This window comes from Ctenopharyngodon idella, chromosome 19 (assembly GCF_019924925.1).
Source record: "Ctenopharyngodon idella isolate HZGC_01 chromosome 19, HZGC01, whole genome shotgun sequence".
In the NCBI taxonomy this organism is placed as follows: domain Eukaryota; kingdom Metazoa; phylum Chordata; class Actinopteri; order Cypriniformes; family Xenocyprididae; genus Ctenopharyngodon; species Ctenopharyngodon idella.
The window spans coordinates 32,545,161-32,567,201 of NC_067238.1; the positions used below are offsets into that span (position 1 = coordinate 32,545,161).

Consider the following 22,041-nt stretch of genomic DNA (forward strand, 5'->3'; position numbering starts at 1 on the left):
TTTGTTGTAGTCCTTAAAAAGTGATTTCTGTAAAAGAAAATATCTCCCTTTACATTGAACTTTGAGTGTTGTAACTTTGCAGATGTTGTTTATGCTCAAACAGCAATATTACACACTAACTAAAGTTAAAAAAGTCAAATCATAATAAACCACCCCTTTAAAAATCCAGCCACCAAAAGAGCAAGAGAATATTTCACTGCACATCTACAGCAGAGAGAGGAAACTCTCTCAAAACAAGCTTTTAAAAGCACACCGGAACCCTGTTTGAGGGTTTGTGTGTGTCATTAAAAGTCTTGTCATAGAGGATATAAATGGAGAGCAGTGACAGAAATCCCAGCACAAGCACGTAAAGTGCAGATAAACACAGGATATCTTTCACACAACTGCTGACAAACATCACCTGCCTTGTAATTAAGCGCTGCCGGACAAAACATTTTCTCTTTCTTTCTTTCATTCCTTTTCTTCCTCACTCTATTTTCCGACAAGACCGAGCGTCTGTCAGCATACGCCTGTTTTGACGGAGATAAACCTGTAATACTGCCGGGAACTCTGCTAAAAATGCGTGTCAACAAAGATCTGTGGACAATTGTGCAGAAAAGCCTGGGTGTGAGGTTTTGTGCACGTTAAAATGGCAACATAATGAAGTACAAATGACTGCTTTTGTGTGAGTAAAAGTAAGAGGATCATCTTCATCACATCCTGGTGCCATTAAAGTTTCAACGCTGGAGACAAAAGCTGTTGCATGACATAAATAAGGCTTTAAATATCCAATGCTTGACTAAGTTCATTTTGTTTAGTCGATAAAACCACTACACAACGGCATATTGCATTATTCTAACACATAGATCATGCCATTCAAGTCATTTAATTTAATTAATGTAATCACACTATTCTGAAAATGCACTATTTTAGTAGCCATCCATGATTAATTTATTCCACAAGCAAATATATCCAATAACAGAAGCGTGATAAAAATATTATTATATTAATATAAAGTTATTAGTATTGTGATCCAGTGTTGTTATTGGTAACTAAAACTAAAGACCAAAATTATTAATTTAATTTAATTTAATATTATTTAATTTAAAACAATAAAATGAAATAAAATAAAATTAATTTAATTTAAATAATAATAAATAATAAATTATTTTAATTTAATTTATTTTATTTTAATTTTAATTATTAAAAATTAATTTTATTTAATTAAATTTTAAAATGAATAAAATAAATAAAATAAACTTTAACAAAACAAAATAAAACAAAAATAAAATTAATTAACTAATTAATAAAATATTATATGAAAAACTTACACTTGAAAAACTTAAATGAAAATTAGAAATGTTGTCTTGGCAAATAACTGAAATAAAATCAATTTTAAGGTGAAGTACTAAAATTACTACAACTAAAATAAATGAAAATTAAAGCTATTACGCAGATAATTCCTAAAAAAAAAAAGCTAAAAGTATAATAGTATATAAATAATATACGGCCGCCTCCAAAAAAACACTTTTCTTAGGCTGCTGAAATGAGTCTTTATCTCATGTAAATTATTTTATACACATCTCACATATAATATGTTTTTTTAATAAGGGCACCTTTAAGAATAAACAGAAAAAAAACATGCTGAATCACCTTCTGAAATACACATTTTACAACACAAACCAAAGTGAACTGTATGCATTTCTAGCTCCGCCTACTTTTGAGTCGACCAATCAGGGGTGAAATCATTTCCTGTCTGAAGAGCTGCCTGGTTGTGTAATAGAGAGAGAGAGAGAGAGAGAGAGAGAGAGAGAGAGAGTCAGAGCGCGAGAGAGAGAGAGAGAGAGAGAGAAGTGTTTGATTTCACTTTCACTTTTCAGAGCTGACTCAGCCGGGCGTGAAGCATACGGACAAAAACACACAAATATACACTGAATTTGACAACAAAAAACCTATCAAAACACACCCAGAATGGCTTTCAAATACCCTGAAGCACGGAGGGATGACAGTAAGGTCAGTGGTACTTTCATTCGGGGATTTACTTCATTCATTCTCTTGCTCTTCCTCATTCTGTTTAAGACACATGAAAAGCACAAACAGATGCTGTGAACAGAAGAGACTGACTGGAACACATGAGCCATGGAAGTGTAGGGGTTCAGACGTGTTTGAGTTGATATTCAGTCGCACACGATGATTGCATTAGTTTCCGTGCGGTGTGGGTTTGTCTGAAGGCCAGGCACAACAGATACAGAACTACATGTAAACCGAATGTGTTTCTGTTCTCTCCCAGTGCAGACGTTTCGCTGCTCCTAACTCTGGGGTTTTGTTTCACAGGTGGACGATTATCATGGAGTGAAGATCCCAGACCCGTACCACTGGCTGGAGGACCCCGACTGTGAGGAGACTAAGGTGACACACACCTGACCTTCATCGTCATCATTAACAGGGAGGAGGAGTGACGGGGAATGATGGGAAGAAGAGATGGGGGTTGGGACTGGGAAATAACCAGACAGGATCTAAACTCGGGTCACCCACACAACATGCACTTCTCCACCAACCTCTCATTAACTTCTGTCATGCTTTCATTAACATAAATAGACCCTGACCCTACCAAAACACACACACTTTGGCTTTTTTTAAAATGACATAAATCGAAGACTAATATTACATACATAAAATAAGACTTAAGCCCCACTCAGATGGTAATCAGGATGTCTGTAAATATACATTGGCACCTCATGCATCATACTGTAAAAGATGCTTACATATAGTCCACAAGACAAAATAATTACTGAATTTATCTTTCCAGCAGTGACTGTATGATTTTGAGATCCATCTTTTCACATTGAGGACAGCTCACATTACAAAAGCTGCAAACATTGATGGAAACACGATACATTAAGAGCGGGGGGTGAAAACTTTTGAAGAGGATGCTAGATGTGTATTTTTTTTCTTATTTTGTTTAAAGACCAGGGCTTCCAAACGCTTCCAATACTTATTTTCCACAGAATAGATACCAGCTGTGCTTTCTCGCTCTCTCGTGATTTCTCCGACGGCGAGTCGACAAACCCGCCTCCCCTCACTCATTTGCTCCGGATGAATATTGTTGGTGTTACAGGGCTTGAATTTCGGTGTGGGATTGCGCATAATTTTACTCATTTCAGCAGATTTTGTACTCACACCCAAAGCGTGCGGACATAAAGCCGCCTCTCAGTACTAAATTGAGTTCTTTTTCGCTGCTTATTGCGCTTAAACAGTCAAACACACAAAATAATGTCAAAATGCCGGTCTTGGCGAGTATTCAGGTAAATACAGTCAGTTGTGTTTGAAGTGAATGTAAAACAGTTGAGAAAGAAAACACATGTGTAACAGTATAATGGATCTGGTCTTAAAGTGACAGCAGCCTAATATACCTGCTGCCAAATTATGAGATAATAAAAATTGTGGCCAGTGAAAATTCTGTAGCTGGTAACTTTGGAAAACCACTAGCCACAGTGTTTGGTGAGCAAAAAAGTTAATGTCAAGCCCTGTTAAAGAGCATTTATTTTCATTTAGTACTGCCCTCCAGAAGCTACAGAACATGCTTACATGTTTCCCAGAAGATAAAATCATTACAATTTACCTTGATCTTCAAATTCAAAAAGATTTCACTCCCCGGATCTCCTTCTGGAACATCAGTAAATGGTTTCACCAGTGATTCAAATATGCAGGAAAACCATAGAATTTGCAGGAACTGAGGGATTTTTCTGAGGAACAGTGCTCAGTTTAACTGTTCATAACAAACAATTAATCACGATCAACCATCACAAAACATACAGTCGTGGATCATCAACGATGCACAGTATTAAGAATCAAGGGTATGTAAACTTTTGAAAAGGGTCGTTTTTAAAAATCCAGCAATTATTTTGTCTTGTGGACTATATGTAAACATCTTTTACAGTATGTAAAATATCATATTCAGGACAGTACTAAATAAAAATAACATGCAAGGAATTTGTACGAGGGCGGTGCAAGAAAAACACCAACATTCTGAATTCAGATTCTATTCAGATACTAGCTTCTGTAAATATTGAAATTACTTTACGTCCCCATGAGAAACAATACCATCTGAATAAGGCTTTAGTATCCTTATGAAGCTGCTTGATCGTTGTTGGCGTTTGGTCCACACAAATTCATTTAAAGACGGTCCCATCAGCTACTAATGATTCTTTACAGATGCGCTCAGTCATTTTTTCACGAATTAAAAAAGTAGGACACAATGAACAGCGATTTTAGAAATATCATTAACATGATGTACAATCACAGTTTTTCTCATGCAACTGACTGAGTTACTAATTCCACAGTCAGACACACCACTACTAAACATGCAAAAAAATCATTAAAGTGAAATCCAAGAACGTCCACTATGGATATGTGTGTTATAATACAAAGATGTACTAACTTTATGCATCCAGTCCAACACACAGAACAGAGTCCAAAACCACTGGAGCTACTGCGACAAATACGGACATAAGCGAAATCTGTACTATATCAGCCATTTTAAAATCTAATCAATCATTCAACATCGTCAATAAGATGAAATTTAAGGCCCAATAACATTTTTATCTGTATGCAACCATATACAAATTCTAAGCTACAAATGCAAATCACGTACAGTATCAATTTTCCACAATCTCAGACATTAATATTAATAGGATTTTAATCCTGGTTTCAAAAGCAAAATAAAGTTTCAGTCTCCTGCCATGCTGTGAAGACCGAACCAGTTAGTTTAATCACAGTTTAGTACAAGAACTAAATTCTGTATCATTCCTACTGTATGTCTTGGCTCACCAGCTTATTTCCTTTAAACCTAATGAAGCTGATGAAGCTAATGATTAATTAAATCATACACTCTAAAAAATGTTGGGTTAAAAACAGCCCAACTTGGGTTGAAAATGGGCAAACCCAGTGATTGGGTTGTTTTAACCCAGCGAATTGGGTTGATTTAGCCCAGTGATTGGGTTGTTTTGACCCAGCCATTGGGTTAAATGTTTGCCCAATCTGCTGGGTAGTTTAGTTTAACTCAACTATTGATTGAAAATGACTGTATTTCTTGCTTAAAATGAACCCAAAGTATGTTGGAAATGAACATTTATTAATAAGTTTAATGAATAATAATTAAACAATAAACATGCATTAAATTGCTTATTAATAAATGTTCACCTTTTGATTATTATTGTTGCCTCTAGTAATTATGTGTCTGATTTTTAATTTCCAACATATTTTGGGTTCATTTTAAACCAGACATATAGTCATTTTTTAACAATAGCTGAGTTAAATAATACTGCCCAGCAAACATTTAACCCAACCGCTGGGTTTGTCCATTTTCAACCCAGCATTTTTTAGAGTGTAAAAATGCCAAATTTAAAAAAAAAAAAAAAAAAAAACACCTGCTAATTTTTTTTTTGCATTTTTTTGATTGTCATGTGACATCACAGAACCATGAACATGCAAAAGTTTCAAGTTATTCAAATATTAATATCTCAGGGGAAGTTCAAGTAAATATTTCAGTTCAAAGGGGTTCGACTGTCTTTATCCTTGCATTACTCTTCAGTGCTATTTTAGTCACCGAGATACTATTATAGTTTTTATTAATATTTTGACTTTGTTCTTATGTTTATATTTTCCAGTTTCATTTTAATTTCTGTTAAAGTTTTAGTAATTTTGTTTGACACTTTTTAAAAAAAAAAAAAAAAAAGAAAGAAAGAAATTATATACTTTTTATTTATTTCTATTTCAGTTTTAGTTATTTTAGTCCATCAAGTTAAACTAAATGAAAATAAGATCTTGCCTTGGCAACTATCTGAAATAAGTCTGAGTTTATTTCAGTTAATGTTAATTTTATTTTTAGTAACAGTTTAAGTAAGTGTTTTTTAATGGTTTTGGATTCAGTTAACTATAATAACCCTGATATTAACATGTTGACTGACAAGACAGTTACCAGCTTTTATGAGCCGTAACGACTTTCTCTTTCTTATCGGATAAGGGTAAACTATCCATACCACCATTTACTTGGTATTTTTGGGCTCACACTGTTTTGTTTTCTGGCCTCCGCCCATGGCCCACATCACCGGAACAAAGAAATGTGCAGAAAAATTTACATATAAACAAGATGCGTGTGTGTGTATGACAACGAGTCTCTCACCCGCCCTGCAGATGTTTGTGGAGGAGCAGAATAAGCTGACCATGCCATTCCTGGAAGAGTGTGTCGTCAAAGAGCGCTTCCACCAGCGCCTCACTGAACTCTACAACTACCCCAAATACAGCTGTCCTTACAAGAGAGGGAAGAGGTCAGAACAAACACAGCATGACATTCTTAAAACACTTTACATTATAATGCATTGCACAAATAGCACAATATAAAATGTCCCCTTGTGCAACGCATATCGGTATGTGATTTGTATACATGTAATAAATATTATATTGCAGATATTTCTATTCCCATAACGAGGGTCTGCAGAACCAGAACGTTCTGTACGTGCAGGACTCTTTAGACAGTCCAGCGTCGGTGTTCTTCGACCCAAACAAGCTCTCAGAAGACGGAACTGTGGCTCTCAAGAGTGAGTCATAATACATTCACTGACACCTGTAGTACTTACACTAACCTCACTCTGTTTTCCTTTTCACTCTCTCCCGCCCGGACACTTCTTTTTCACCCTTTCTGTACATGTCCTGACAGGTTTCATTACTGTTTTAAAAGAGACACAATATCCATAAAAACACAATTATACTCAATAAAATGAAAGAATGTAGACTTTTAAAACATTAAATGCAAATGATTCTGTACATAAAAACAAAAAAATTATTAAATACATGAGTTCATAAAAACATACTAATTAAAATGAAAGATTATAGACTTTTGAAACATTACATAAACGATACTTATATTTGGTTTCTACAAATACACTAGCGTTCAAAAGTTTGGGTTCAGTAAGTTTGGGTTCTGCTGATGAAAGAATACAGTAAAAATAGTGAAATATTTTTAGAATTTAAATCAGCTGTTTTCTATGTGAATATACAGTAAAGTGTAATTTATTCCTGTGATCAAAGCTGAATTTTCAGCATCATTACTCCAGTCTTCAGTGTCACATGATCCTTCAGAAATCATTCTAATATGATGATTTGATGCTCAAGAAACATTTATGATTATTATCAATGTTGAAAACAGTCAGATTTCTGTGGAAACCGTCATACATTTTATTTTTCAGGATTCTTTGATGAATAAAAAGTTCAAAAGAACAGTGTTTATTTGAAATAGAATCTTTTGTAACATTATAAATGTCACTTATGATCAATTTAATGCATCCTCACTGAATAAAAGTATTAATTTATCGAATTAATTGTCATTTAAACACATTAATAAATGAATGGAGTACATGAAAAAGCAATTATACTAATTAAAATGAAAGAATATAGACTTTTTACTGGAGGTTTTTTTTAAGGTCTTTCTGTTTCTGGAGCTCTTGAGATGCACTGAATTATGCAAATCACTGACGGTATATCTCTTAATTTCTCTCCTTTCTATTTTAACACAGTAGTTTTCTGACTCTGTAAGATTCTCTCTGCAGAAAACTTTAAACCAAATTATTTGCATAAATGGGAAACCAGACTACTTTCCCTTGTCAGTGTTTCCTGGAGTAGCTGTTTCAGAAGTTTGCTGGTGTTTTTGTCGAACGGGTTTGGAGCCCTGAGGGATCTTCAGGAAAATACACAGCTGGAATGTTTGCACTTGAGTTATGTGTATCCAAACTGCTTCAAGGCACATTCATACATGACCAGTGTTTAAGGATTCAAATCAATTCAACTGTGAACGTAAAAATGTATCATTACTGTAAACCTGACAACATGTCTGCCAACTCTTCCCATACAGCTTCCTTGTCTTTCCTCATTTTTTCTTTCATTCCTTTGATCTTTTTCTAACTGCCTGTCTTTATTACTCTTTTTTTATAGTTCATTCAGAGTGCAGTGGCTTCAATCACACCATTCAAATGGACAGTTTTGCTCTTAAATGATCAAATTTGGATTTCATCACAGCTTGTTGATCTTGTGCATGTCTGCTCTCACAGTGGGTCGCCTGTCAGAGGACTGTGAGTACTTCGCGTACGGTCTGAGCAGCGCGGGCTCTGATTGGGTGACCATACACTTCCTGAAGGCTGATGACCTCACCGAGCTGCCGGACCTTCTGGAGAGGGTGAAGTTCAGCTGCCTGGCCTGGACCCACGACGCCAAAGGCATCTTCTACAACTGCTACCCTCGACAGGACGGCAAAGCTGACGGTACGTGCACACGATCCACGGCAAAATACACTGCTTTCCTCCTCCACTTACATCACTTTGTCGCTATTTAGTTATATACAACATTATCCTTATTTTTGTCTTGTTTTCTGGTACAAATATCGAAACATTCTTAAAAACGACTGAAAAAAGCATGAAAATGAAGTGAGCTTGTGCTTAAAACAAGAACAAATATCTGTCAGTGGAGTCAGAGAAATAAACTTAATTCAAAGACAAAACGAGATTATTGTTGTTAACCTGTCGGTTTTAAGCAAAAACTCACTTAATTTTGATTTTTTTTTTTTTTTGTATAAAATTTTATTGTCTTGCATCATTGCTTCTATCTTGATTTAAGAATGTTTAGATATTTGTACTGGAAATCAAGACAAAAATACTGAATAAGAAAATACTTTTTGTGTTCGGTCTGGTTTCAGTATATGCAACACCCACCTTTCACAATCCAGACACTTATTTTTACAATACAGAAGTAAAATAGGTTCTCAACGGCTATTCATGTTGACCTCCAGTGATTTGTTTGTGTTATTTCCATTCTAGGCACTGAGACCACAACAAACCTAAACCAGAAACTGTACTACCATGTTATTGGCACAAGCCAATCAGAAGATGTCCTGGTGGCTGAGTTTCCTGACAACCCAAAATGGCACAGTAACCTTACCGTAAGCGGACAGCTAATTTAAACAAAACCCACTATTTGGGAAGATGACATGATGCAACTTGCTCCGATGTTTCACACAATGTTATGAAATATGTACAAAATATTTGAAGAAATTACCTAGTCTAAAATTAATTGTTCTCCTTTTTCGTCCGCTTCTCTTTTTCTTCTGCTGTGTGCAGGTTTCTGATGATGGCAGGTATGCAGTGCTGTCCATCACTGAAGGCTGTGAGCCGGTGAACCGTCTGTGGTACTGCGATCTGCAGCAGCTGCCCGACGGCATCACAGGTCAGTCTGCATGAGCCAGCCTTGTGGGTGAAAGAAAAGTTAATAAAAACAACATGTCTTAACTCTTTCCCTGCCATTAATGGAATTTTCCAGCAATCGATATTTTCACGGTAGGGGGCGCAATTATGCATCTTCTGAAAAAGTACTGAATCTCCGGATCAAAACACAGGTGAAGAAGAAGCAGAAACAAGTGATAGAAGCATTGCTGACGCACATGTAAAATAATGCGATCATCAAACATTAAACAGCATATAAATCAAAAATGCTTAATAACACCGTTAATGAAATGCTGTGAAACTTTGAAGGACTCGATCTACTCAGTGTTTTGATTATTGTTCTGAATCCCATCCGGGCGAAGTCTTTGACAGAAACGCCTTTTTTCAGCTTTTTGTTCGAAACGTTTATTTTTTTATGCATGCATGCATGTATGTATGTTTGCATGTGTGTGTATATATATATATATACAAACCCGATTCCAAAAAAGTTGGGACACTGTACAAATTGTGAATAAAAAAGGAATGCAATGATGTGGAAGTTTCAAATTCAATATTTTATTCAGAATACAACATAGATGACATATCAAATGTTTAAACTGAGAAAATGTATCATTTTAAGGGAAAAATAAGTTGATTTTAAATTTCATGGCATCAACACATCTCAAAAAAGTTGGGACAAGGCCATGTTTACCACAGTGTGGCATCCCCTCTTCTTTTTATAACAGTCTGCAAACGTCTGGGGACTGAGGAGACAAGTTGCTCAAGTTTAGGATTAGGAATGTTGTCCCATTCTTGTCTAATACAGGCTTCTAGTTGCTCGACTGTCTTAGGTCTTCTTTGTCGCATCTTCCTCTTTATGATGCGCCAAATGTTTTCTATGGGTGAAAGATCTGGACTGCAGGCTGGCCATTTCAGTACCCGGATCCTTCTTCTACGCAGCCATGATGTTGTAATTGATGCAGTATGTGGTCTGGCATTGTCATGTTGGAAAATGCAAGGTTTTCCCTGAAAGAAACAACGTCTGGATGGGAGCATATGTTGTTCTAGAACTTGGATATACCTTTCAGCATTGATGGTGCCTTTCCAGATGTGTAAGCTGCCCATGCCACACGCACTCATGCAACCCCATACCATCAGAGATGCAGGCTTCTGAACTGAGCGCTGATAACAACTTGGGTTGTCCTCGTCCTCTTTAGTCCGGATGACATGGCGTCCCAGTTTTCCAAAAAGAACTTCAAATTTTGATTCGTCTGACCACAGAACAGTTTTCCACTTTGCCACAGTCCATTTTAAATGATCCTTGGCCCAGAGAAAACGCCTGCGCTTCTGGATCAAGTTTAGATATGGCTTCTTTTTTGACCTATAGAGTTTTAGCCGGCAACGGCGAATGGCACGGTGGATTGTGTTCACCGACAATGTTTTCTGGAAGTATTCCTGAGCCCATGTTGTGATTTCCATTACAGTAGCATTCCTGTATGTGATGCAGTGCCATCTAAGGGCCCGAAGATCACGGGCATCCAGTATGGTTTTCCGGCCTTGACCCTTACGCACAGAGATTGTTCCAGATTCTCTGAATCTTTGGATGATAGGTTATGCACTGTAGATGATGATAACTTCAAACTCTTTGCAATTTTTCTCTGAGAAACTCCTTTCTGATATTGCTCCACTATTTTTCGCCGCAGCATTGGGGGAATTGGTGATCCTCTGCCCATCTTGACTTCTGAGAGACACTGCCACTCTGAGAGGCTCTTTTTATACCCAATCATGTTGCCAATTGACCTAATAAGTTGCAAATTGGTCCTCCAGCTGTTCCTTATATGTACATTTAACTTTTCCGGCCTCTTATTGCTACCTGTCCCAACTTTTTTGGAATGTGTAGCTCTCATGAAATCCAAAATGAGCCAATATTTGGCATGACATTTCAAAATGTCTCACTTTCAACATTTGATATGTTATCTATATTCTATTGTGAATAAAATATAAGTTTATGAGATTTGTAAATTATTGCATTCCTTTTTTATTCACAATTTGTACAGTGTCCCAACTTTTTTGGAATCGGGTTTGTATGTATATATATATATATATATATATATATATATATATATGTGTGTGTGTGTGTGTATATGCATGCGTGTACAGTATGTACTGTATATATGTATGTATGCATGCACTGTATGTATGTGTATGTATGAATGTATGTACTTTATATATGTATGTATGCATGTATGCACTGTATGTATGTATATATGCATGCATGCGTTTATGTACTGTATATATGTATGTATGCATGCATGCATGTACGTATGTATGTATTTATGTATGTATGCATGCGTTTATGTACTGTATATATGCATGTACTGTATATATGCATGTATGTATGTATGCATGTATGTACTGTATGTATGTATATATGTATGCACATATGTATGTATGTATGTATATATGCATGCATGCGTTTATGTGCTGTATATATGTATGTATGCAGGCATGTATGCATGTACGTATGTATGTATGCATTTATGTACTGTATATATGGCATGTACTGTATATAGACATGTATGTATGCACATATGTAGTATGTATGTTTATTGCATGCATGCGTTTATGTACTGGTATAAATGTATGTATTGTGTATGTATGCATGCATGTATCATTGTATGTATGTAGTATGCATGTATATATGCATGCATGCGTTAGTGTGCTGTATATATGTATGTATGCAGCATGTAGGCATGTACGATGTTGTATGCATTTATGTACTGTATATATGCATGTACTGTAGATATGCCATGTATGTATGCACATATGTATGTATGTATATGTATGTACTGTATATATGCATGTATGTATATATGTATGTACTGTATATATGCATGTATGTATGCATGTATGTATGCACATACATACATGCATACATTAAGTATGTGTTTATGTACGTATGTACTGTATGTATGTATGCATTTACTGTATGTGTGATTGTATACACACACACACACCACACACCACACAATTTGCAATATATTATGACATTTATATTATGCTGTTATTCAAGGTTTGCTGCCGTGGGTGAAGTTGGTTGACACATTTGAAGCGCAGTACACATACATCACCAACGATGACACTGTCTTCACTTTACGCACCAACCTAGAGGCTCCTCGTTACCGCCTGATTACCATAGACCTGCAGGAACCAGAGCAGAAGCACTGGAAAACCCTCATTCCCCAACACGAGAAGGACGTCCTGGGTAAGAGAACACCTGCAGAATCCACATAAACATCTAGAAAAATAAGAATAAAGTTAGTCGAAATATTGATCATTCATGTGATGATTTGATGATACATGGATGATTTGGAAATACTTTTGCTTTTCTTTTCTTTTTGGAGCGGCCCATTTTTACAGTGAATATTTATTAAGGTAGATTTATTTTTAAAGGTAAATTTCTGTTAAGGCACATACTTTATAGTCTTAACCATTTCCTGTTATTACTCTGGAAATATACAAAATTCTCTATTAATTAAACAGTAAAAAAAAAAAAATGGTAGCATTATTCTAACCAACAGAAATTATAACAATAAATTGTATACAATTAAAACTAATAAAAACACATGTGACGTAAGTGAGATTCTTCATCCTGAGAACACAAAACAAGCTTTCGGTTCAAATCTTCCTTCATTATACAGTTGAAACCAACATATAAAACCACTGCAACCTGCCATTGCTATTTCTACCTGATTTAACCATACAAATTCATTTTGTTGGTATAAAATAATGTATTTAGGTTGATGCAATGATGTTAAATTATATTTTTGACTTAAATAAAACTATTTAATTTAGATGTTCCATGTTTAGGTTACTATTATTTTTCAGTGTAATGAAAACACATATTTGTAACCGGACTTTACTCGGCTCTTGTTGCGACTAGCCCCGTTTCCCCTGCTTTTTTCCCTGTAAAATGTTTCATTTTAAACATTTTGGAAACACGGCTGGCTCATATTTTCTTAGTATTTAGCATTAGTCAACATCTTCGGGTGAAACACACACACACACCCACACCCAGACACACACACACACAAACAGAAGAGCTGCATGTTAACAGTGTTTATATCCGGTCTGCAGGCTTTGTGGAGTGTGTGAACCAGCGCTACCTGCTGGTGAATTATGTGCACGACGTGAAGGACATCTTACAGCTGTATGAGCTGCAGTCAGGGAAACTGATCCGGGACCTGCCGTTAGACGTGGGCACTGTAGTCGGCCTCAGCTGCAAGAAGAAGCACTCTGACTTCTTCTACAAGTTCACCTCTTTCACGACACCTGGTAAGTGCACTTAAATAATCATAACATGTATGAAAAAAATACACCGCATAACCTAATGTATGAGGAGAAGTAAGAAAGTAGTTCACATGGATTTCCAGAGCAGGAAAAGTGTTTTAGTGTTTTATTATCTAATCGATCAGGTATAATCTACCACTGTGACCTGACTAAAGCCGACCCGGAGCCCACGGTCTTCCGGCAGGTGGAGGTCAAAGGGGTCGAGCCGAGTGACTATCAGACAACTCAGGTGTGTCCTGTCACATGATCCTTCAGAAATCATTCTAATATGCTGATTTCCTGCTCGAGAAACATTTACGATTATTATCAATGTTAAAAACAGTCAGTATTTCACAATATTACTATTTTTACTGTAATTTTAATCAAATAAATGCAGCTTTGCTGAGCATAAGAGACTTCTTTAGAAAAAAAATAATAAAAATCTTAATTATTCTGAACTTTTGAGCGGTAGTGTGAGAGTACACATAGCTGAAATGTGTGTGTATTCCAGGTGTTTTACCCCAGTAAAGATGGCACAGAGATCCCAATGTTCCTGGTTCATGCGCGTGGCATAAAGAAAGACGGCTCTCATCCAGTCTTCCTGTACGGATACGGAGGCTTTGAGAACTCAATTCAGCCGCACTACAAGTTCGTATAAAGCTCTCTCTGTGTGTGTTTGACTAAATAAGACAGGAGGAATGGAAAAGGGAGAGAGTGTGTGAAGTATTTCTCTGTCTGTGTGTGCAGTACTGCATACCTGCTTTTCATAAGACACCTGGGAGGGATCCTGGCTGTAGCAAACATCCGAGGAGGAGGAGAGTACGGCCAGACCTGGCACAAAGGTATCATCCGCACTTCATTCATGCTCGGATAAGTGTTTAATGTCATTTTGAAACATACATAAATACATAAAAATTTGAAATGAATAAAAATTTAAACAGAAATAATAAATAATAAAATTATATAAATAATAAAAATAATAAATTAAAAATACATAAAAACATAATAAATAATAAATATAAACTAAATAAATACAAATATATAAATAATATAATTAACTAATTGAAAATAAATAAACAATAATAATAATAAATAAATAAATAAATATAATAATAATAATACATTTAATTAATTAAAAGTAAATAATATATATATATATATATATATAATATTAATACATCATAAATAAAATATATAAATAAAAATTACTTAATTAAAAGTAAATAAAAACTAACTAAATAAAAATATAATAAATATTAATAAATAATAAATAAAATATATGAATCATAAAATCAATTAAGTAATTAAACAATTAATTAATTACAAACTTATATTAATTAAAAACAAAATAAAAAGTAAATGAAAATATAATAAATATTAATCAATAAATAAAAGTATATAAATAATAACTTAATTAATTGAAAATAAATAAATATATGATAAACAATAATAAATAAATATAATACATTTAATTAATTAAAAGTATATATATATATATATATATATATATATTAATAAATCATGAATAAAAATATATACATAAAATGTAATTAATTAAAAGAAATAAAAAATAAATTAATAAAAATATAAAAAATATTTATAAATAATAAATAGAAAATATGTAAATCATAAAAGTAATTAAGTAATTAAACAATTAATTAATTACAAACTTTTTCCTTACGTCAAGATTTTATTCACTGTAATTGTTTTTATATTTTTTAAAAATGAAAAACAATTATCTATATTCAAATATCACGAACATTTTCTGGTTTCATTTTTAAGAAAATGCAAATACTATTTTTTTTTTTTTTTGCAAAAAATGATGTTCTTCCTCAGTGTTTCTGTCTTGTTTTCCAGCAAATATCTAAATATTCTTAAATCAAGATACATTTACCGGAGAAGAAAAAATGACTGAAGATATTGAGTCTTGTTCCCTAAAATAAATCATGAAAATGAAGCGAGTTCGTGCTTAAAACAAGAACAAATATCTGTCCTTTGAATGAAGATGATTCCTCTGACTCCACAGACAGATATTTACTCTCACTTCATTTTCATGATTTTTTTTTCATTAAACAAGATTTAATATCTTCAGTCATTTTGTTTCTCAAGTTAAGGTGTCACTTTTTTTGAGTCATATTTCTGTCTGTATCTTACACATACTTCAACTCTTCAAGTTTATATGGGAAATGTAATTACATTAGAAGTTATTATCACTTAATATGGCCTCATGACAACTTCAGTACAAGTTTACTGCAGTACTGCACTCCCCCCACCATGTGCAGCTTCTAACTGCAGAAGGCTTTAAAGAAAGACTTCTGATTTCAGCTGGCACTCTCGGGAACAAGCAGAACTGTTTCGATGACTTCCAGTGCGCGGCCGAGTACCTGATCCAGGAGGGATTCACCACGGCCAGCCGGATCGCCATCAACGGAGCCTCCAACGGCGGCCTGCTTGTGGGTGAGTATCTGGGAAGAGCTTTGAGAGAGGAAAGACAGACACAGTCATCTAATGAAGAACATGACCAATACAACTCCACAGTCTCAGCACACACACACACACACACACACACACACACACGCCTGCTTCACACATGGTTAAATGAGAGTAATGGAAACTTATGGCCGTGCAGCTGTGCGGCTCTAATGATGTGTGCAATCTGTGCCGTTACTCACAGCTTCTCATCTGTTGAGCAAACATGACATCGGCATTCACACTCACAGACGATGTGCTCGCTCTTCACTCTCATTAAACAGCACGTTTAGCAGGAGATGCAGTCGTTAGAAGGGCGGCACCAGCAGCTGCCGGTGCAAATACAGTTTCAATCTCTGTCTTATTCACAGGAGAGACATGACTGAGTCTGTGCGGTTAGTGCACGAGCGTGTGAGCGATTGTGCGCTCGAACTAGAGAATCTGTTCAAAAGTGCTACAGATTTTTCACACAACTGGGTTAGTGGTCAAAAAAGTCTATTATGTGTTTGTTTAGTAAATGTTTCTAATTTGATTATTTTTTGAGCAAATACTAAAGATCTGAAGGACAAGGAGATTTTATTTTATTTTTGGTTTGAAGCAATGGAGCAAAAATATGTAGAAAATTTAACTTTTAACTTCAACTCAGAGTTCATATGGGAAATGTAATTATACAGTAGAACTTATTATCAAAGTTAAATATAACAAAATCCACATTTTTTGTATTTTTTTTTTTTTGTTACACACAGCAAGAAAATTTAATTCTAAAAATTCTATTTTGTGTGTGTATATTTATATATTTTTTATATATAAATTATATTTAAATTTTATATATATATATATACACACACACACACACACACACACACATACATACATATATATACATACATATATATATATATATATATATATATATATATATATAATTAAAAATGTGTTATTTAAAAATAACTTTTTGTTATTAAAAGTAATATTAATCATTTAGGTAAAAATACTAAAATAAGACTATTTTTGAGCAAAAATATATAGAAAATTCTTAAAAAATCAGCAAGATTTTTTGCCTTTTTTTTGTTACACAGCAAGAAACTTTTTTTCTAAAAATTCTATTTTGTGTGTGTGTGTATTTATATATTTTTTTATATATAAATAAAAAAATATAAATTATATATATATATATATATATATATGCAACATTTATAATTATTTTTGTTATTAAAAGTAATATGAATCATTTAGGAAAAATACTAAAATAAGACTATTTTTGGAGCATATGCAAATATGTAGAAAATTTTAAAAATCATCAGGATTTTTTTGCCCAGCAAGAAAATGTTATTCAAAAAATTCTATTTTGTGTGTGTGTGTATATATATATATATATATATATAATAAACAATAAACATTTATTGTTATTGTTTTTAATAGTAATAATCATTTAGGAACAATACTAAAATAAGAATATTTTAATTTTAGATTAAACTTTTTTTTTTTTTTTTTACCTCAAGTATGCACAAAAAAGTGAAAATATTTATTTAAAAAAAATGGATTTTTTCTTGTTACACAGTAGAAAAAAATATGTAAGAAATCAGAGGGGCACTTGAAAAAATGATACAATCTATTTTCATCTGTCCATTCGTGGTTTTCAGTTGTATTCAGCTCAGTATAGCAAAAAAAAAAAAAAAAATTAACTTCGTTCCACAAAAAAATTGCAAATTCCCCCCAAAATTCAGAGTCAAAAAATCTGCGTCTTCTATCTGCACCTTGTTGTGGGTTACTAGTGTGAGTGTGTGTGAGTATGAGTGTGTGTGAGTGTGTGTATGTGTTTGTGTGTATGTGTATGTATGTATGTATGTGTGTGTGTATGTGTGTGTGTGTGTGGGTGTGTGAGTGTGTGTATGTGTTTGTGTGTATGTGTATGTATGTGTGTGTGTATGTGTGTGTGTGTGTGTGTGTGTGTGTGAGGAGACAATCAGAACAAGATGAGTGTGTGTAGGCGGTGCACCGGTTTGAAAACAGTGGCAGTGAATAAATTACTAAGCATTTGAAAAAGCTTCTTTACTCTGAGTGTGTTAGGTAGGTTAGTATGTGTGTGCTGATCCATATGTTTAGTCACAGTATAGAAACGTGGCCTTTAAAAATGTGAGGTGTGTCAAATCGAGCCATTTTATCTGAGTAATCCAAACATTTCTAAGCCCACTCATTTGAGCACAGGTGTGTGAGTCAGTGTGTCTGGTAAAAGCGGACTGTGTTTGGCCATTTCGTACAATAGGAGAAGAGTGATCTGTGCCTTTCTTCTGTGTGTGTGTTTCAGCTGCGTGTGTGAACCAGCGGCCCGAGCTCTTCGGCTGTGCGGTGGCTGAGGTCGGGGTCATGGACATGCTCAAGTTCCACAAATTCACCATCGGCCACGCCTGGACCACCGACTACGGCTGTGCGGACGATCCGGAACAGTTTAAATGGCTCATCAAGTAGGACTTCTGAACAACCTATAACCAAACAACCAACATGTATTTGTAAGAGTAACACCCTGTCCTAACCAGACGCGACGCCTACAACATGAAACAACTTTTACATGTTAATCAGAGAGTTTTTGTCCTAACGGCGATACATGACGATTCTGTTTTAGAAACGGTTTCCATTTCTGTCATGTCACGGCTGGAACAACAACATATGCTCTTCTGATTGGCTGTGATTGATTCGGTTGTGAGTGCAGTGCACTTGCAGAGAGACTCCGCCCACGCGCTCTTCTGATTGGCTGTGATTGCGGATTGATTTTGTCATGTCTGCCATGGACAGAAACTGCTTGTCGCTGGAATCTGATCATGTCGCGTCAGGTTAGGACACAGTGTAATGCAACAGTATGTCCAAAAACAAAAAACAAAAAAAGTCTGATCTTCTCCTCCACAGGTACTCTCCTCTCCATAACCTTCCTCAGGCTCCTCGAGACGGGCCGCCGTACCCCGCCATGCTGCTGCTGACGGCCGATCACGATGACCGCGTGGTCCCCCTGCACACTCTGAAGTACGTGGCCACTCTCCAGCACGGCGTGGGCCGCAGCCCCGGACAGAAGCAGCCGCTGATGGTCAGAGTGGACACACGGAGCGGACATGGAGCCGGGAAACCCACCGCTAAAGCCATCCTGGAGGACACACACATCTTCTCTTTTATAGCTCAGACACTGGGCCTCAGCTGGAGAGAATAAGAGAGCTGCAGAAGATAAACAGAATTAGGCACAAATTATCTAGTGATTTCTGCAGAGAGAGAGACAGAGAGGAGAAGGGCATTTCACTCTTAGAAAAGAGGTTCATTGGGGTTCTGCATAGAACAGTAGGGTTCTTGACTCAATTTTAAAGAACTCTTTAAGGAAAAAATGATTGCATAATACTTTCATGTTTAACAGGTTATTTCAGTTTTTTCTAGTGATAAAGAATGTTTATGAGCTGTTTAATTCATTTAGAAATGAACTAATTAATTCATTAAAACTAAATCCATAAAATGATCCCATGATGGAATCCCTAGAAGGAATCTGACGGAGCTTCTTTAAAGAACTTCTCTGTGTAGCGAGTAAATGAATGGAGGTATAAATCATAGAAGAGACTGAACTGATTTTTTGTAACAATCGATTTTAAAGCATTGTTTTTGTAACAATAAACAATTTCTTTTTTGATCAATCCATTCTTGAATTACAGCCTTCCAATGTTTTGCAATAATTGCAATACCTCAAACAAACACTACAGGGCAGTAAAGGACTGCAAAACAATTACTATAGTGAAACTGCTTCACATAACACAAATTAACTATATACTATTATATTAATTATATATATTATTAATTAACTATTTATATAACCAGTTATTATTATGATTTTCCTTTATTTTGACTACGGAGTTAATACAAATACCATAATTAAAACTATTCTTACTATATTAAAATTATGGTTAATTTTGTACAGTACTACCAATATCACACTGAAACTATGGTTACTGTGGTAAAACTATGGTTTAATATGTTGTTACTATGGTTTACTAGAAATACACAAAGCAAAACCATGGTTAAACTTGGGGTTTCTTTAGTTTTATTGCAAACCCCAGCTAAAACCAGTTTAAACTGGTTTGACTGGTCTTAGTAGGATGGCTTTACAGAGGTTTTGACCAGTTCTTCTTTATCTGGACTGACTGGGAAACCAGCTTAAACCAGCTAAGACCAGCCAACCGTCATAGGTTTTTTATATTTTTACCAGATAAAGTATAGAAACATGGTGGGGAATTACTTCATTTTGATTTAAAAATGAACTTGAGAAAGGTCAGCTCGGTAAAGTGTAGTTAGTTCTGACCTCTGTAAACCTATCAGAGACGGCTGAAGCTGTAGCCTGTCATTAGTACATCCTGATGAAGAGAGCAATGCTGACCTGAGATCAGTTCTGGAGCTGCTGTTTATGGATAAAAATACTGGGGAAAAACACAGGGGAATGCAGAAAACACTTTGCCGCATTGTCCATTTTATACATTAACATAATTACAAAAGTGATAGCAGTGTATAATTATAGACTGTTCCATAACATAATTACACACTAAGTGTGTGCTGTTCATCACCAGAGCTCAGTGCTTTTGTAATCACACTGGATACTGTAAAGTGTGACCTACATTTAAGGGTAGTGGAGAGGCGAAAGAAGCAGACATGAAATCAAAAATCAAAAGCGGGAGCTACTTGTGTTCAACCGTGGTCACAGAAAGTTTAATCTGGGCTTGGCCAAAACCTGAGAATTAATCAGATGAAGCGTGACGAGGCTCGACAGAGCAGGACTTGAACTGTGGACCCAGACGTGATGATTCTCAAACGAACGTGTATTTATGCAAAGAGTCGAGACTCCAGATCTGACTGAAGACGCTGCTCATTCTATACAAGTGTGCAGAACAACAGCATCAAGAGTGTTATAATGCTTTCATACAACGGTTCAATAATCAAGACATGTTCATTTTCTGTCAATATTGCCAGTTATTTTGTTTTTGTTCCAACAATGGAAAAGATTCCAAAAGAAGAATCTTTGCGTGTCTCCAAGCAACACAGCAGTGGCGTTCCTGAACGAATCAGTGTTTTGAATGAGTCAAATGATTCAAAAGTGTCTTTTATACTGCATGTGAGCACACTACTTTTACTATTTTTACCACATAAAGTAGAGCAAGTACGCTACTCAAATTCAGGAATTTTGAATGAATGTTTTTTATACTGAGCTAATGATATTTTCTATCCCTACCCCTCACAGAAAACTGCATTTTTACATTTTTAATAAAAATGTTTAGTGTGTTTATTTAGTGATTTGAGTTACGAGGACCTCATAATGTAGGAGAAAACTGAATGCACCACTATAGAGCAAAGTATCGTCAAGTTATGTTTACCACAGGCTTTATTTTACTCATAAATTGAAAAACCCCATTATAAAACCCCATAGGAAAATCTGGAAGGAACCAGCGGCAAAATTAGCCTTCCGGATTCTGATGTCATACCTGCACCACTCTATATTTATTAGTAGTTTGGGTCCTCAAAATGTAAACTAGCACACACACACACACACACACACACACACACACACAGAAAAGAACAGGTCTATTTAGTGGCAAGCACACGTCATTCAAGATTAATGCATAATAATGAACGGTTTTTAGTGTTTTAGCCTCCTAGAGCATTTAATCACGGTTCACTTTAAAGCCACTAAAAGCCCAGCAGGAATTCCAGAACACACTGTTCATCTGCTCCTTTCATGTGACCCTCCTCTCAACAGAACTGGCTGTTTGTCACTTAAATACACACACACACACACACACACACAGCTTTGACGTCTTTATCCTCAGTGAATGAATTGATCTATAGAGCGGTGTTTGGACCTCGAGAGACGACATGCTCCCGGAGAGAGACTAGATCAAGCCCCACTCCACTTTGTTTGTTCACACTTGCTGCCGATCCGGATTAGTTCCCCAAATCCGATTTGAGGCCTGGCACTCTAACTGCTCGGATCAAACTT

General features: G+C 35.3%; 1 protein-coding gene across 1 annotated transcript; it reads left to right on the forward strand.

Annotated features, from left to right (window-relative positions):
• Positions 1 to 1,760: 1,760 nt before the first annotated feature.
• Positions 1,761 to 19,697, forward strand: LOC127500987 (prolyl endopeptidase-like). Its single transcript, XM_051872659.1, has 15 exons — positions 1,761 to 1,992; positions 2,314 to 2,388; positions 6,175 to 6,308; positions 6,448 to 6,578; positions 8,085 to 8,294; positions 8,847 to 8,968; positions 9,147 to 9,252; positions 12,301 to 12,492; positions 13,365 to 13,562; positions 13,703 to 13,806; positions 14,068 to 14,204; positions 14,304 to 14,398; positions 15,882 to 16,013; positions 18,334 to 18,490; positions 18,930 to 19,697. The coding sequence occupies exons 1-15, from the start codon at positions 1,951 to 1,953 to the stop codon at positions 19,222 to 19,224; spliced, it is 2,130 nt and encodes a 709-aa protein (XP_051728619.1). The 5' UTR covers positions 1,761 to 1,950; the 3' UTR covers positions 19,225 to 19,697.
• Positions 19,698 to 22,041: the final 2,344 nt, after the last annotated feature.